This window comes from Cryptomeria japonica, chromosome 10, assembly GCF_030272615.1.
Source record: "Cryptomeria japonica chromosome 10, Sugi_1.0, whole genome shotgun sequence".
Classification (NCBI taxonomy): Eukaryota; Viridiplantae; Streptophyta; class Pinopsida; order Cupressales; family Cupressaceae; genus Cryptomeria; species Cryptomeria japonica.
In genome coordinates, this window is record NC_081414.1 from 336,129,058 (window position 1) to 336,143,748 (window position 14,691).

The 14,691-nt window shown below is 33.3% G+C and overlaps 2 protein-coding genes and 1 pseudogene across 2 annotated transcripts; 1 reads left to right on the forward strand and 2 right to left on the reverse strand.

Moving 5' to 3' along the window:
• Nucleotides 1-1,709: 1,709 nt before the first annotated feature.
• On the reverse strand, nucleotides 1,710-3,825 carry LOC131033098 (uncharacterized). The gene has a single exon (XM_057964232.2). It carries the CDS (start codon nucleotides 3,663-3,665, stop codon nucleotides 1,746-1,748), a length of 1,920 nt encoding a protein of 639 aa, XP_057820215.2. The 5' UTR covers nucleotides 3,666-3,825; the 3' UTR covers nucleotides 1,710-1,745.
• Nucleotides 3,826-9,091: 5,266 nt separating this feature from the next.
• Nucleotides 9,092-9,850, forward strand: LOC131858969 (TMV resistance protein N-like). The gene has a single exon (XM_059212467.1). It carries the CDS (start codon nucleotides 9,092-9,094, stop codon nucleotides 9,848-9,850), a length of 759 nt encoding a protein of 252 aa, XP_059068450.1.
• Nucleotides 9,851-9,899: 49 nt separating this feature from the next.
• Nucleotides 9,900-12,123, reverse strand: LOC131859640 (uncharacterized; annotated as a pseudogene).
• Nucleotides 12,124-14,691: the final 2,568 nt, after the last annotated feature.

Here is a 14,691-nt window from a genome sequence, read left to right on the forward strand (position 1 = left end):
CCTAAAATAGGTTCCAAAATAGGTGCCCATTCCAAATGGGTATTTAAATTTAGTTCAAGATCTCATTTGTAAATGGGTACCTATTATTTTAGAAATTATTGTTCTTGCCCACTATTTTTTAAGCCTGATAATTTCACTAAAAGTGGACTCATGGTAATGAGTTTATTCTAAAATTATTTAAACTTAGACCATTTCATTTTTCTTTTCATTTATAATATCATTAATTAAGTTTTCATGGTCACCATATAACTCTATCTTATTAGAAAGCAAAATTTTATCCTAATGAAATGTGAAGGAACAGAGGCAGTCATGGTGGAAAGTTGATTGTTCAACCTAGTGCTACATTGAAGTGGACCTAATGTTCTCAAGATCTACTTAGGCATGCAAAGTTAAACATGACTTGATAAGAAATTAATGTGCATAGTTCCAAATTAAAAGAAAATTATTTCATAATTGAGACTAGGAAATAAAATAACAAAGAAGCAATAAAGAGTTAAATTTGGATTTTTATACAATGTATTAATTTTTACTCTATTAAACAATTGATGCATTCCTATTATGGTTGGAATATGAGATTTAGTTATAGAACATGGATTAAAAAAAATAGGCATTCAATTAATGTATCACTATAATGATTGGGATATGAGATTTAGTTCTAGAACATGGATTAAAAAAACTAGACATTGATATTCAAAATAATTCACAATCATAGATAAAATTGAGCTAAGCGATGTGATCAATAATAGATTATACCATGTGTTTTATTCTAACTAATGTGATTTTGTATATTATAACAACATTTCATATTTTTTGTTGATGAATAGTTGTGGTTAAAAGTGTATTCAAGCTTATTGTATGATCAAGGGAAGACCATCAACTTCATTGATCACAATCAATTTCTTTAAGATTTGTACAAATATTAGAAGACAAATTCCTTGATCACAATCAAACACTTTAGGAGTCATACAAATATTGGAAGCGCACTAAGAAAATATGCAAATTTTGATGTGATTGAGAGAGAACTAATACTAAAATTTTCACTAAATGTATTTAATATATAAAAATATTGATAAGAAATAGTTTAAGATATGAGAAAGTTAACTAGTTGAGATTTTTTTAATTGAAGAGATTTAGACTAGGATATATGCTATACAACCAATTTAAAGACTGTCATGTCACACAACATAGTCCCAAGTGAAAAAAAATTCAAAGCATACATTGATCCATACTAGGATGATCTATGGTGGTAGTTTAATAATGAGTACAAGTTTAATTGTTCTTTACTATGATAAATGAGTCAAACTAGGTATCAAGATAACGCATTAATGAAAGTTATATTAGTTAGCCCATTGAAGATGTAAGAGTGCAAGATATACACTTTATACCTTAAAAAAATAATGTACAAATATACAATCTAAATAATAAGATATTTGCTTGATATGATGTTTAATATACTTTTTTTCTCAGATTTTAAAATATACAACTTTTATAATATTAATATTTTACCTTGAACGTTGATTTTATTACTCTAATAACAGCTTTAAATAAAAATTAAAAAAATAAAAAACTTCTAATTATATAAGTTCAACATTGTTTCCTATTTTCATACATGAGCACCCATTCAACCAAATTGAAACCCACATAAACATTTACCTAAATATTTTTTAAAAGTATAATATTTCAATATTTACAAATTACAATCACACACATTCAAAATTGAATCCTCGAAATAAAATAAGACAGTTTCAATCGAGGACAACCAATTGTTGGAACAATTTCCCTTCAATTGCCTGCTTTAGCACTAGCATTGGATTTATCTCCCCATTGTTCAAGAACAATTTGAGCAGGTTCTTGGAATATCCGCTCATCATTGCAACGCCCTCTTCCTCTTTAATCACCGGCGTGCTCTGTGAATCACGAAGGTTCCAAAACACGATCCTCGGAGGCGCCCCATACCCTGCCTCTTTATATTTCCTCTTTATTGCCATGTAATCTGTTTCCCATGGATTTAACGAAGCTTGGTCGAATTCCATGTCACTCAACACAAACAACTGTTTAATCATTTTCTCTGGCTGGAGCTTGCATTTGCAGGCCATGCTGAGAATCACACCAAAAACTTTTTGAAAATCAGTATTCATACCCCAATCCATTTTCTCTGTAAATCTGTATTTCTCCGCCAGAGTGTCGCCCTTGACCAAGTGCAGCTCCGGGTTCGCGCTAAAGGTGATTACGTGGCCTTTCCAGGGTTCGGCGCTCATTTCCGAAACGAGCAGTCCAAGAGCAATGCAGACTTGCATGGGAAGTCCACTCATGCTGCCTGACACGTCACACACCGCCAGGCTGTCAGATAGATTCCCTTCCCTGGTCATGTCTTCCACCATTCGTAGCCACTGAAGCTCTGCTACCTTATCGTTGCCCTCCGACTCAAGCGCTTGTTCAACGATCTCATGGGGAAGCAGCGCTCCAGCCGCTATTTTCTTTTCACCGCTTTCCACATCTGCAAGAAATTGGGCGAATCTGTCTGAGTCGTGCTTGACAAAGAGCTTCTTGTAATTCTTCATTGCTACAGAGGCCACTCTAGTGTATGGCAATTCGCTCCACAAATTCGCGCTCATATACACCTCAGGCAACTGCATGGCTTTCCGCAGCGGAACCAGCACTTGTTTCCTCAGCCTGTCGCGGACCCTATAGGCATAATGCCTCTCATCTGCCACATCGGGGTACTCTTCACGCGGGAAAACTCTTCGCGCAATGTTTTCGCAGAGAAGAGTGGAAAGATCGTACGAGGAGTCGAGAGAAGGGCACCATTTTGCGGCTAGGGTTATGGTCCTCACGTTGCCGGAGTGAAGCACATCCAAGTCCTGTGCAAGTAAATTGGCGAAATGCTGGGCTGTTGCATCATGCAGTGCTCTGTACTGTGCATCATTGGAGTAGCGTTTCAGGGCTCTCGACGCATCTTCCATCAACTTTTGCCTCTTAGAAACCCTTGCTGCTTGGCTTTTCTGCTTTCCTTCCAACAACTGTGCTGCGATCCTCTCTTCTCTGGGCTTGAGAGTTCCACGCTTTTTGGCCTCTCTTGCAGCGGCGCCCTTCCGGGCAAAATAGCCGGAGCTCCCACGCCTTCGCTTAAATCTGACTTTGGCAAGGTCGATCTTCTTCTTGTGCGCCGCCTTCTGGGCCCTTCTTCGATCAGTCTGTTGGGGCCCTTGCAGTATGCGGAGAAGTATCTCGGGGAGATCTTTCAGGTACCCGAATTCAGCAAAGGTGGAGAGATTGGCAAGGAGGGTTTTGGGGTGGTGAGAATGCATCCAACAGGCGGCAGCGTAGAATCCCTCTCGGTCGGATTTGCCCGTTCCTCGGACCCCTCTCAATTGAGAGACCAGCTTCAGAGCAGTGAGAGGGTTTTGCTTCCATGCAGCTTCCAGCAATTGGGTTACCTTCTCAGACGGAGTGTCCGGCACGACGTGAAAGAAAAAGTCGAGGCAGGCGTCCCCTGAAGACAAATAGGTTGGAGAAAAATTCTCTGTCCTTCCCATCAGATGGGTTCCTTCCATCACCATGCCCCGCCGCAGCATGTCCATAAAATCATTGTTGCCTTCCCCGGTTGTTCTAGTTTCCGTACAAATGAAATTGCAGATCTCTGGAGGGCCCAACAGAAGCGCCATCGACAATTGATTTTGAATCTAAACGAGGAAAACTGATATCGATAGTTTAAGAGATTGTAGGGCTTGAGCGTTAGGAGAGTGCCGAGAGAGAGGAGATGAGATTGAATATGTAGTTGGTGCTGTCGGCGTTGGTTTTGTCGGCATAAAAACTTGGGGGCCAAGCAAACGGAGTTTCCGCCGACCATTAAGACCTTTTTTGGGAGTCTTTTTTAGTCTTAAAGCGTGATGAGCAAGACAAGTTTAAATTAGTCTAGAAGCGTTTTTGTATTCGCTCATGGTTATTGGTCTTTGCCTCGGTAACGCTTAATTCATCTCTGGCGCATCAGAACCGGACAGAACGCATCGGAAACGGTTATGTAAAAACAACTTTCGTACAGGGGAAATTTATCACAAAATTAATTCATTCAATTTTTTAAATTTGAGAGTAATAAAAATGATGGAAAGAATGACATTTCGTAGTCCGTGGGCCGTTTTGATAGTTTTTTTCTAATTTGTATGTATGATTTTCCTTGACCATGCAATAATTGTGGATAGTAAAATATACTTTAATAAATATATTGGAAGGTACAAATCTTAAAGAAGATTTGATGTATTGAAAGTAACAAGTAAATATGTATGAAAAAAATTATATTCATGAAGGATTTTATGAGTGAAATTTCATGCTTCTTGTTATAAACACTACATTTACATATTCTTAGGTAAAAATTAGTCATGCATTGAAATGTATTACTAGTATGTCCTCTCGTTGTCTTCAAAAATTTGATAAAGGTAGAAATCGAATCAAAGATCTAACTACTCGTTGTTTCATTATTTCAAATGATTGACCTAATTGTTTCGTTCATAAAAGTTGTCCACTATTTTAGATTTTTTTTTAAATGTTACAATGATTTCAATAAAAGTTTAATTTTCTAAATGGGTTGAACAGATTGTGTAACTGTATTTTCTACTTTTCTCTTTAAATAGTGAAGCATAGATAGGGTGCGATGTTTTTCCTCATTTTTTCCTACAAATTGACATCTTCGAATAAAGGCAACAATTTTTCATGTCAATTTCCAATGGAGAAATTTTGATCTCCCTCGAGATATATGTATTGGTTGCATGGGATTTTATGGGTTTCATGGTTTTCTTTCCTGATTCTTTCCCTTAGGAGCTATCAAATCAGGTTTTAATATTAATAAAATTATTGTGGTTCACCACTTTTATCACAAAAAAAACATTGAATAATGTTTAATGTAAAAATATTTATTAGTTTACATTTCATTTGATTTCAAATAGACTATTCTTTACTTCTAAAATTATTATTATTATTATTATTATTATTATTTATTATTATTATCTTAAATATATATAATTAAGTTTAATTTAGTTTGTTTCATTAAAATTAATTTATTTCAAGAAGATTAGTTTACTATTCATTTATTTAATTTAGGTAAGATTTATTTATTTAATTTAACTAAGTTGAAATTAATTTAAGTTATTAAGTTAATTTTTATTTATTTAATTGTGTTTGATGTAATTAAGTTTGATTTGGTTTAACTAATTAAGTTAAATTTAATTGAAGCAATGAAGTTTCACTTAATTTTTTTAGTTAGGTTTGAAATTTTGATAAAGGTAGAAATCGAATCCAAGATCTAACTACTCGTTGTTTCATTATTTCAAATGATTGACCTAATTGTTTCGCTCGTAAAAGTTGTCCACTATTGAACTACCATCACGTTTCCAAATAATTTAAGTTGTTAAGTACAATTTAATTAACTTTAATTTATTTAATAAAATTTATTTTAATCTTTTTCATTAAATTATATTTAATTTTTCAATGAAATATTATTATGTTCTATTTATTTAAAGAATATTAATCTAATTTTTTTAAGTTTAATATAATTAAAATTAAAATATTTAATCACATAAAACTTACGTTATTTAATTAAGTTTAATTGAATTTATTTCATAAAGTTTAATTTAACTAAATTTAAGAAAATTTAATTTAATTTATTTAATAAAATTTAATTTAATTTATTTCATAAAGTTTAATTTAATTGTTTTAATTATGTTTAATTTAATTCATTTAATGAAGTTTCATTTAATTAATTAATTTAATTTATTTAATTTTAATGTAAATAATTAATTAGGTATTATTATTTATTATTAATTAAGTTTAATTTAATTAAATAGCTTAAGTCTAATTTAATTTAATTATTTAAATGTAACTAAATTTTTTTAATTAAGTTTTATTTTATTTATTCAATAAAATTGAATTGAATTTATTTAATAAAGTTTAATTTCATTTTTTTAATAAAATTTAATTAAAGTTTTTTGGATTAAGTTTTATTTGACTTTTGTTAATTAAGTTGAATTTAATTCATTTAATTAAGTTTCATTGATTTCCAATAATTAAGTTTAATTTAATTCATTTAATAAAGTATAATTTACTTTGACCTATTTAGTATAATTTAATAAAGTATAATTTTATTTATTTAGTTTCATCTAATGAATTTTATTACATTTAATTATATAATTTTAAGTTAATTAATTAAGTTTTGTTCTTGATTATTAATTAAGATTAATCTAATTAATTAATATTTATTTTATCGATTTATTTGATTTTAATGTAATTAATTAAAATTTTATGTGATTAAATATTTTAATTATAATAACTTAAGTTTAATTCCATTTATTTAATAAAGTTTAATTGAATTTTTTTAATTAAGTTTAATTGAATTTTTTTAATTAATTTTTATTTGATTTTTTAAATTAAGTTTCATTGATTTCAAATAATTCATTTTAATTTAAATTATTTAATAAAGTATAATTTAAATTATTTAATAAAGTATAATTTAAATTATTTAATAAAGTCTAATTTAACTATTTAATAAAGTCTAATTTAAACTATTTAATAAATTGTCATTTAAACTATTTAATAAAGTATAATTTAAATTATTTAATAAACTATAATTTAATTCATTTAATAAACTATAATTTAAATCATTTAATAAAGTATAATTTAAATTATTTAATAAAGTATAATTTGCTTCGACCTATTTAGTATAATTTAACAAAGTTATATTTATTTAGTTTCATCTTATGAATTTTATTACATTTTAATTTAATTAATTAAGTATTGTTCTTGATTATTAATTAAGATTAATCTAATTAATTAATATTGATTTTATTGATTTATTTGAATTTTTTTAATTAAGTTAAATTGAATTTCTACAATTAAGTTTAATTGAATATTTTTAATTAAGTTTTATTTGATTTTTTAATTAAGTTTCATTGATTTCGAATAATTCATTTTAATTTATTTCATTTAATAAAGTATAATTTAAATTATTTCATAAAGTATAATTTAAATCATTTAATAAAATATAATTTAAACTATTTAATAAAGTATAATTTAAACTATTTAATAAACTATAATTCAAATTATTTAATAAAATATAATTTAAATTATTTAATAAAGTATAATTTAAATTATTTAATAAAGTATAATTTACTTTGACCTATTTAGTATAATTTAATAAAGTATAATTATATTTATTTAGTTTCATCTAATGAATTTTATTACATTTAATTATTTAATTTTAAGTTAATTAATTAAGTATTGTTCTTAATTATTAATTAAGATTAATCTAATTAATTAATATTTATTTATTTGATTTTAGTGTAATTAATTAAGTATTATTATTCATTATTAAGTAATTTTAATTTAATTAAGTTTAAATAGGTTTAATTAAATGTATTCAGTTAAGTAGTTTTTATTTATTTTAGTTTAATCTATTAAAGATAAATTAATTAAGTTTAGTTAATTCATAAAACTTCCATTAGATTAATTTCGTTTAGTTAATTAAATGTATTCAGTTAAGTAGTTTTTATTTATTTTAGTTTAATCTATTAAAGATAAATTAATTAAGTTTAGTTAATTCATAAAACTTCCATTAGATTAATTTCGTTTAATCTACTAAAGATAATTTAAATTAACTTTAAATTCAAAATTAATTTAATAGTTTAATTAGTTTAATTAGTTTAATGAAGTTCAACCTAATTGCTTTAGTTTAATCTTAGTTCAAAATTAATTTAATAGTTTATTTATTAAGTCTTAGTTCAAAATTAATTTAATAGTTTATTTATTAAGTTCGTTATCATTTATTTATTTATTTATCTACTAAGCAACGCATACACTCACTAGTCTGTAGTTAAATCATGGGAAACAAGGCAACCCCGTTTTACTCAGTTTAGCTTGTCCATATTAACAAAAGCCTACATATCCATCAATTATTTCAAGATATAAAAATTTCTTATAGCAGTTAATCAGTATATAAAATAATCTAAAACAAAAAAAAAACATTAATCAATATACTAGACAACTATTTATTGATTTATAACATTAAATCTACTTCAAGATTACTATTTTTCAAGGCTAACCTTATGCTATTTCTAAAATAAGAAGGCCGATAGTGTAGATAAGGTAATTATTCGATCAATTAATTACTTGTAAACCATTTGCTGCCATAGATGGGGACAGAGAGTGGAGGGAGCGAAAGGAAGACTAGGGCTTCAGATGGCGATGGAATTCCAGAAGATGGGGGGATTCTGATGTAGATGAAGATGAAGCGGTAAGGGGCTTTTCTCCTGGCTTAGCGAGTTTGCTTTGGCTGGCCTCAGTTTATGTCACAGTGTACTGCCCTTAGAACGAGGATTTGTGTTGGTTTGGAGATCCCCTGTTTCAGGTGACACTCCGGAATGTCTGTTCTCACTTCCACGGTGTTGGCTTTGCGTTTGTGGGTACGGGATGGAGCGGCCAATGGATCTTGGCATTCCAGCTGAGTATTGCTTGCCCCCTGTTTTCCTATTGCTCACAGCAGCTAGGGGATTTGGAATTTTGCTTTCTGGTGTGCTCTGTGAGTACTTGACTAAGTGTTTGATATCTAGACATACATTCCTCAAGTGTTATAATGTGAACACTTATTAGTCTATAGTCACCCTAGGATAATTCCATTATAGCACATGTTCTGTCTTGAAATAAGAAAAGGTCACAATTTTATTTTATCACTTGGAAGGATGTATGGGTAGAAAAACTCCATAGATCTTGGGTTTATTCATGCATATGTCAAATTCATGCTCTATGGTAACATTTCCCCACATTAGTTCTATTGCTTGACTATATGTGTAGTACACCGATGGGTTAAGAGACCCATGGACATCTAGTTTTGCGTATGTGCTAAAATAAAACTTATTTCCATGAGAATAAGATCTAAAGGAAAAATTCATCCAGCCAAGGGAAATTTAGGGGATGAAATCCTTATCCAAGAGTTTCATACTATAGGCACTAAGAAAATTATAGAGAATTTAGAAGTCATGTTGTTGGGCTGGAGCAACGCATGCAAGATCTGAGAGAGAAGCTCGAGCTAAAATCAGAGAGACTAAAAATGGTGGTAGCTATCTATGGTACGGGTGGAATTGGGAAGACCACCCTCGCCAAAGCTATTTTCAATAGCATTGGCCCCAAATTTCCGGCTCGTAGCTTTGTTGGTCCTGTTAAGGCAAAGGAGTTACGCAAATTGGAGAAACGGATTTTGAAAGACCTTTCAAGACATGATATTCTTGTGGAAAGTGTTGACCATGGTAAGGCACTGATGAAAGCTCATTTAAGATCCATTAGAGCACTTGTTATCTTGGATGATGTTGACCATTCCGGGCAACTAGAAGCCCTTAATGTGGATTCGCTTGCACCTGGGACTAGACTTATCCTAACATCCAGAGGATTTGAGCAGAGTATTGAGTTATTGAGCTGGCATGCATTTCTCAGAATAGATCCTGATGATGACTATGAAGACCGGTCTATAAAGATTGCAAAATCTTGCCAGGGAATTCCTCTTTTGCTTGAAGTAGCTGTAGCATCCTTATATGACAAGACTGAAACCAGTTATTGGGATGAATCTATAAGGCATTTAGAAAACAGTATTGACCAGAACATCCACAGGCGCCTCTGCGTAAGTACGCAAGGTCTTGAGTCTCATGAAATTGAAATATTTCTAGGCATTGTCTGTTTTCTTGTTAGGAAAGAGAACCTGGAAACAACATTGAGGTTCTGGGAAGCTATTGGCCGTGCTCCAAACAGAGCCTTAGAGAAACTAATTCAGAATTCACTTGTTAGAATAGGTCCCTGTATCTCCTTTCGAAAGTAAGTTAAAATTTCAAACTTCTAATTGCATAAGCTCTAAGCTCAACATTGTTTCCTATTTTCATACATGAACACCCATTCAACTAAATTGAAGCCCACGTGAAACTTTTACCTAAATAGTTATAAAAAGTATATTATTTCGATATTTACAAATTACAATCACATACATACTCAAAATTGAATTGTTGAAATAAACGAGGATTGAAACCTGTTTCAATCGAGGACAACCAATTTTTGGAACAATTTCCCTTCAATTGCCTGCTTGAGCACTAGCATTGGATTAATCTCCCCGTTATTCAAGAACAATTTGAGCAGGTTCTTGGAATATCCGCTCACCAGTGCAACGCCCTCTTCGTCTTTAATCACCGGCGTGCTCTGCGAATTACGGAGGTTCCAAAAAACGATCCTCGGAGGCGCCCCATACCCTGCCTCTTTATATTTCCTCTTTATCGCCATGTAATCTGTTTTCCACGGATTTATGGACGCTTCATTGAATTCCATGTCACTGAACACAAACAACTGTTTAATCATTTTCTCTGGCTGCAACTTGCATTCGCAGGCCATGCTGAGAATCACATCAAAAACTTTCTGAAAATCAGTATTCATATTCCACTCCATATTCTCAGTAAATCTATATTTCTCCGCCAGAGTGTCGCCCTGTACCAAGTGCAGCTCCGGATTCGCGCTGAAGGTGATTAAGTGGCCTTTCCAGGGTTCGGCGCTCATTTCCGAAACGAGCAATCCGAGAGCAATGCAGACTTGCATGGGAAGTCCTTCCATGCTGCCTGACACGTCACACACCGCCAAGCTGTCAGACAGCTTCCCTTCCCTGGTCATGTCTTCGACCATTCGCAGCCACTGAAGCTCTGCTACCTCATCGTTGCCTTCCGACTGAACGGCTTGTTCAACGATCTCATGGGGAAGCAGCGCACCGGCCGCTATTTTCTTTTTTCCGCTTTTCACGTCTGCAAGAAACAGGGCAAATCTGTCCGTGTCGTGCTTGATAAAGAGCTCCTTGCAATTCTTCATTGCCACAGAGGCCACTCTGGTGTATGGTAATTCACTCCACAAATTCGCACTCATAAACACCTTGGGCAACTGCATGGCTTTTTGCAGCGGACCCTGTAGGCATAATGCCGCTCATCCACCACATCAAAATACTCTTCGCGCGGGAAAACTCTTCGCGCAATGTTTTCGCAGAGAAGAATGGAAAGATCGTACGAGGAATCGAGAGAAGGGCACCATTTTGCGGCTAGGCTTATGGCCCTCAATTTGCCCGAGTTAAGCGCCTCCAAGTCCTTTGCCAGTAAATTGGCGAAATGCTGGGCTATTTCATCGTGCAGTGCTCTGTACTGTGAATCGTTGGAGTACCGTTTCAGGGCTTTCCACGCATCTTCCATCAATTTTTTCCTCCTAGAAACCCTTGCTGCTGCGCTTTTCTGCTTTCCTTCCAACAAATCTGCTGCAATTCTCTCTTCTCTGGGCTTGAGAGTCCCGCGCTTTTTGGCCTCTCTTGCGGCAGCGCCCTTCCGGGCAAAATAGTCGCTCTTGTCCTTCGCTCTCTGGGCCCTTCTTCGATCAGTCTGTTGGAGCCCTTGCAGTATACGGAAAAGTATCTCAGGAAGATCTTTCAGGTACCCGAATTCAGCAAAGACGGAGAGATTGGCGAGGAGGGTTTTCGGGTGGTTAGAATGCATCCAACAGGCGGCGGCATAGAATCCCTCCCGGTCGGATTTACCCATTCCTCTGACCCCTCTCAATTGACAGACGAGCTTCAGAGCGGTTAGAGGATTTTGCTTCCAGGCGGCTTCCAGCAACTGTGTTACCCTCTCAGACGGAGTGTCCGGCACAACGTGGAAGAAAAAGTCGAGGCAGGCATCCCCTGAAGACAAATAGGTTGGAGAAAAATTCTCCGTCCTTCCCATCAGATGGGTTCCTTCCATCACCATGCCCCGCCGCAGCATGTCCATAAAATCATTGTTGCCTTCCCCGGTTGTTCTAGTTTCCGTACAAATGAAATTGCAGATCTCTGGAGGGCCCAACAGAAGCGCCATCGACAATTGATTTTGAATCTAAACGAGGAAAACTGATATCGATAGTTTAAGAGATTGTAGGGCTTGAGCGTTAGGAGAGTGCCGAGAGAGAGGAGATGAGATTGAATATGTAGTTGGTGCTGTCGGCGTTGGTTTTGTCGGCATAAAAACTTGGGGGCCAAGCAAACGGAGTTTCCGCCGACCATTAATACCTTTTTTGGGAGTCTTTTTTAGTCTTAAAGCGTGATGAGCAAGACAAGTTTAAATTAGTCTAGAAGCGTTTTTGTATTCGCTCATGGTTATTGGTCTTTGCCTCGGTAACCGCTTAATTCATCTCTGGCGCATCAGAACCGGACAGAACGCATCAGAAACGGTTATGTAAAAACAACTTTCGTACAGGGGAAATTTATCACAAAATTAAGTCATTCAATTTTTTAAATTTGAGAGTAATAAAAATGATGGAAAGAATGACATTTCGTAGTCCGTGGGCCGTTTTGATAGTTTTTTTCTAATTTGTATGTATGATTTTCCTTGCCCATGCAATAATTGTGGATAGTAAAATATACTTTAATAAATATATTGGAAGGTACAAATCTTAAAGAAGATTGGATGTATTGAAAGTAACAAGTAAATATGTATGAAAAAAATTATATTCATGAAGGATTTTATGAGTGAAATTTCATGCTTCTTGTTATAAACACTACATTTACATATTCTTAGGTAAAAATTAGTCATGCATTAAAATGTATTACTAGTATATCTATATTTAAAAAATATATGTAAAATATGCCGAGAGATGTCTTATAATAGAAGAGAATCATCTATAAAATAAAAGTTCTTCTATATTACTAAAGACTAAGAATACAGATCCATTAAAGTCCTCCATGCAAAAAGTTGTGAATCTAGCTAGAGACAAGTGGCAAGGGTTCTATTTTATTTGGAGTAATAAAATAACACCTCCACAAAAGATGAAACATGGCATATTTCATGCATTTATAAACATTGCCACGTGTCTCTGAGTATATGAAACTATTATATCTTTAATGAGAGTGAAAGAGTGGAGCATTATTAACATGCAAGACAATTATGTCATATCTCTTGGCATTATTTTACATATTTTTGTTTCAGAATATAAGTATACTAGTATATTCTACATTGATGAATTATTTTCCCAAATCTATGGGTGATTACATACAACAATTGTAACAACTATTTGAAAATATACTAGTATATCTATATTTAAAAAATATAGGTAAATTATGCCGAGAGATATCTTATAATACAAGAGAACCTGAGGATTGATTGTTCCCTTTTAAATATTATTGCATACTTCCACTATCATTTGAATGTAACAGTTTCATATAGTTGGAGACAAGTGGCAAGAGTTCCATTTTATTTGGAGTAATAAAATAACACCTCCACAAAAACCAAAAGATGGCATATTTCATGCATTTACCCGTCATTTGCATGTCAAATTATTTCAAAATTGATTTTTTGTTTACAGACATTTTGATGTCATTGTAGATGTCTCTCGCCATAACAAGAGTTCTATTTTATTTGGAGTAATAAAATAACACCCACAAAAAACCAAAAGAGGGCATATTTCATGCATTTACCCATCATTTGCATGTCAAAATTGTTTCAAAATTGAATTTTTGTTTATGATGTCATTGTAGATTCCTCTCGCCATAAAAATCTAATTAAAAATAAGTCGTCCATTTGAAAGTATCTTCCAATCACAAAATGACAAGAGCTTCATGGTTCACATTATGACTTCTATTCTTGAAATTTAGAGAATATCAATCTTATTCTTTCAATTAAATAAAGTTATTTCCACCAAGTGTTATATTTATTTACGACTCTATAAGTTGGTTTTTAATTCTCCTAATTATATGTTAGATAGTTCTGATACTGGGAGAAAACTAGGAGGGGGGGTAGGGGGTGAATCATTTTTCTCACAAGTATAGCAGTTAATGCAGATTATAAAATTTATATCGGAGCACAAAGAAACCAACATAATGAAAGATAAAGCATGAAAGAACAATACACACAACACCAATATTTTGATGTGGAAAACCTGATAAAGGGAATAGCCACGGTGGGAAACCCTACCCACAATCAGATAATACTTCTACAATAGTATGTGAAATAATTACAATGGGGATTGCACTTGCAATCAGGCCAACCACCTAGAGAGCATTGCTCATCACAAAACAAAGTTTCACTGACTTACAAAAACATCGAACTACAATCCGGAAAGTGTTGAAATGTGGCGACTGATCAGCAAAGTACTGTACACTCAGCACGTATCCTCGCCGGGGTCCAGGGCCGGGCTGGGGCCCGAACAGGGGTTCGGGGGCGGCAGCCCCCGAGAAAGCGGGGGTTCGGGGGCAGCAGCCCCCGAGAAAAAAAAAATTTGTCGTTTTTGTTGATGAAAACCGACATTGTAATAAAACCCTAAAAAAGGCCGACTTTGTTTGTTGCCCTAAAAATGCATGTTATAAGCGGCTGGGATGCTTAAGGCATTGTAATGTTGATGTATTATTTTTGTTGGATAATAAGAAAGATTGGACGGCTGTGTATGGTGGACGTAACCCATTTTGGGTGAACCACGTTAAATCTCTGTGTTATCTGTGTCCTGTTTTATTTCTTTATCTTTTGTATTTAAATCTGCATATAATTGTTAGTTCATATTTGCTTCGGATCTGCTTGAAACCCTAACAATTGGTATCAGAGCGAGGTTTTCTGTAAATTGGCAGGACTTTCATATTTGAGTGGGAGAAATGGAGGATTCCAAATTCAAGGTTGAAAA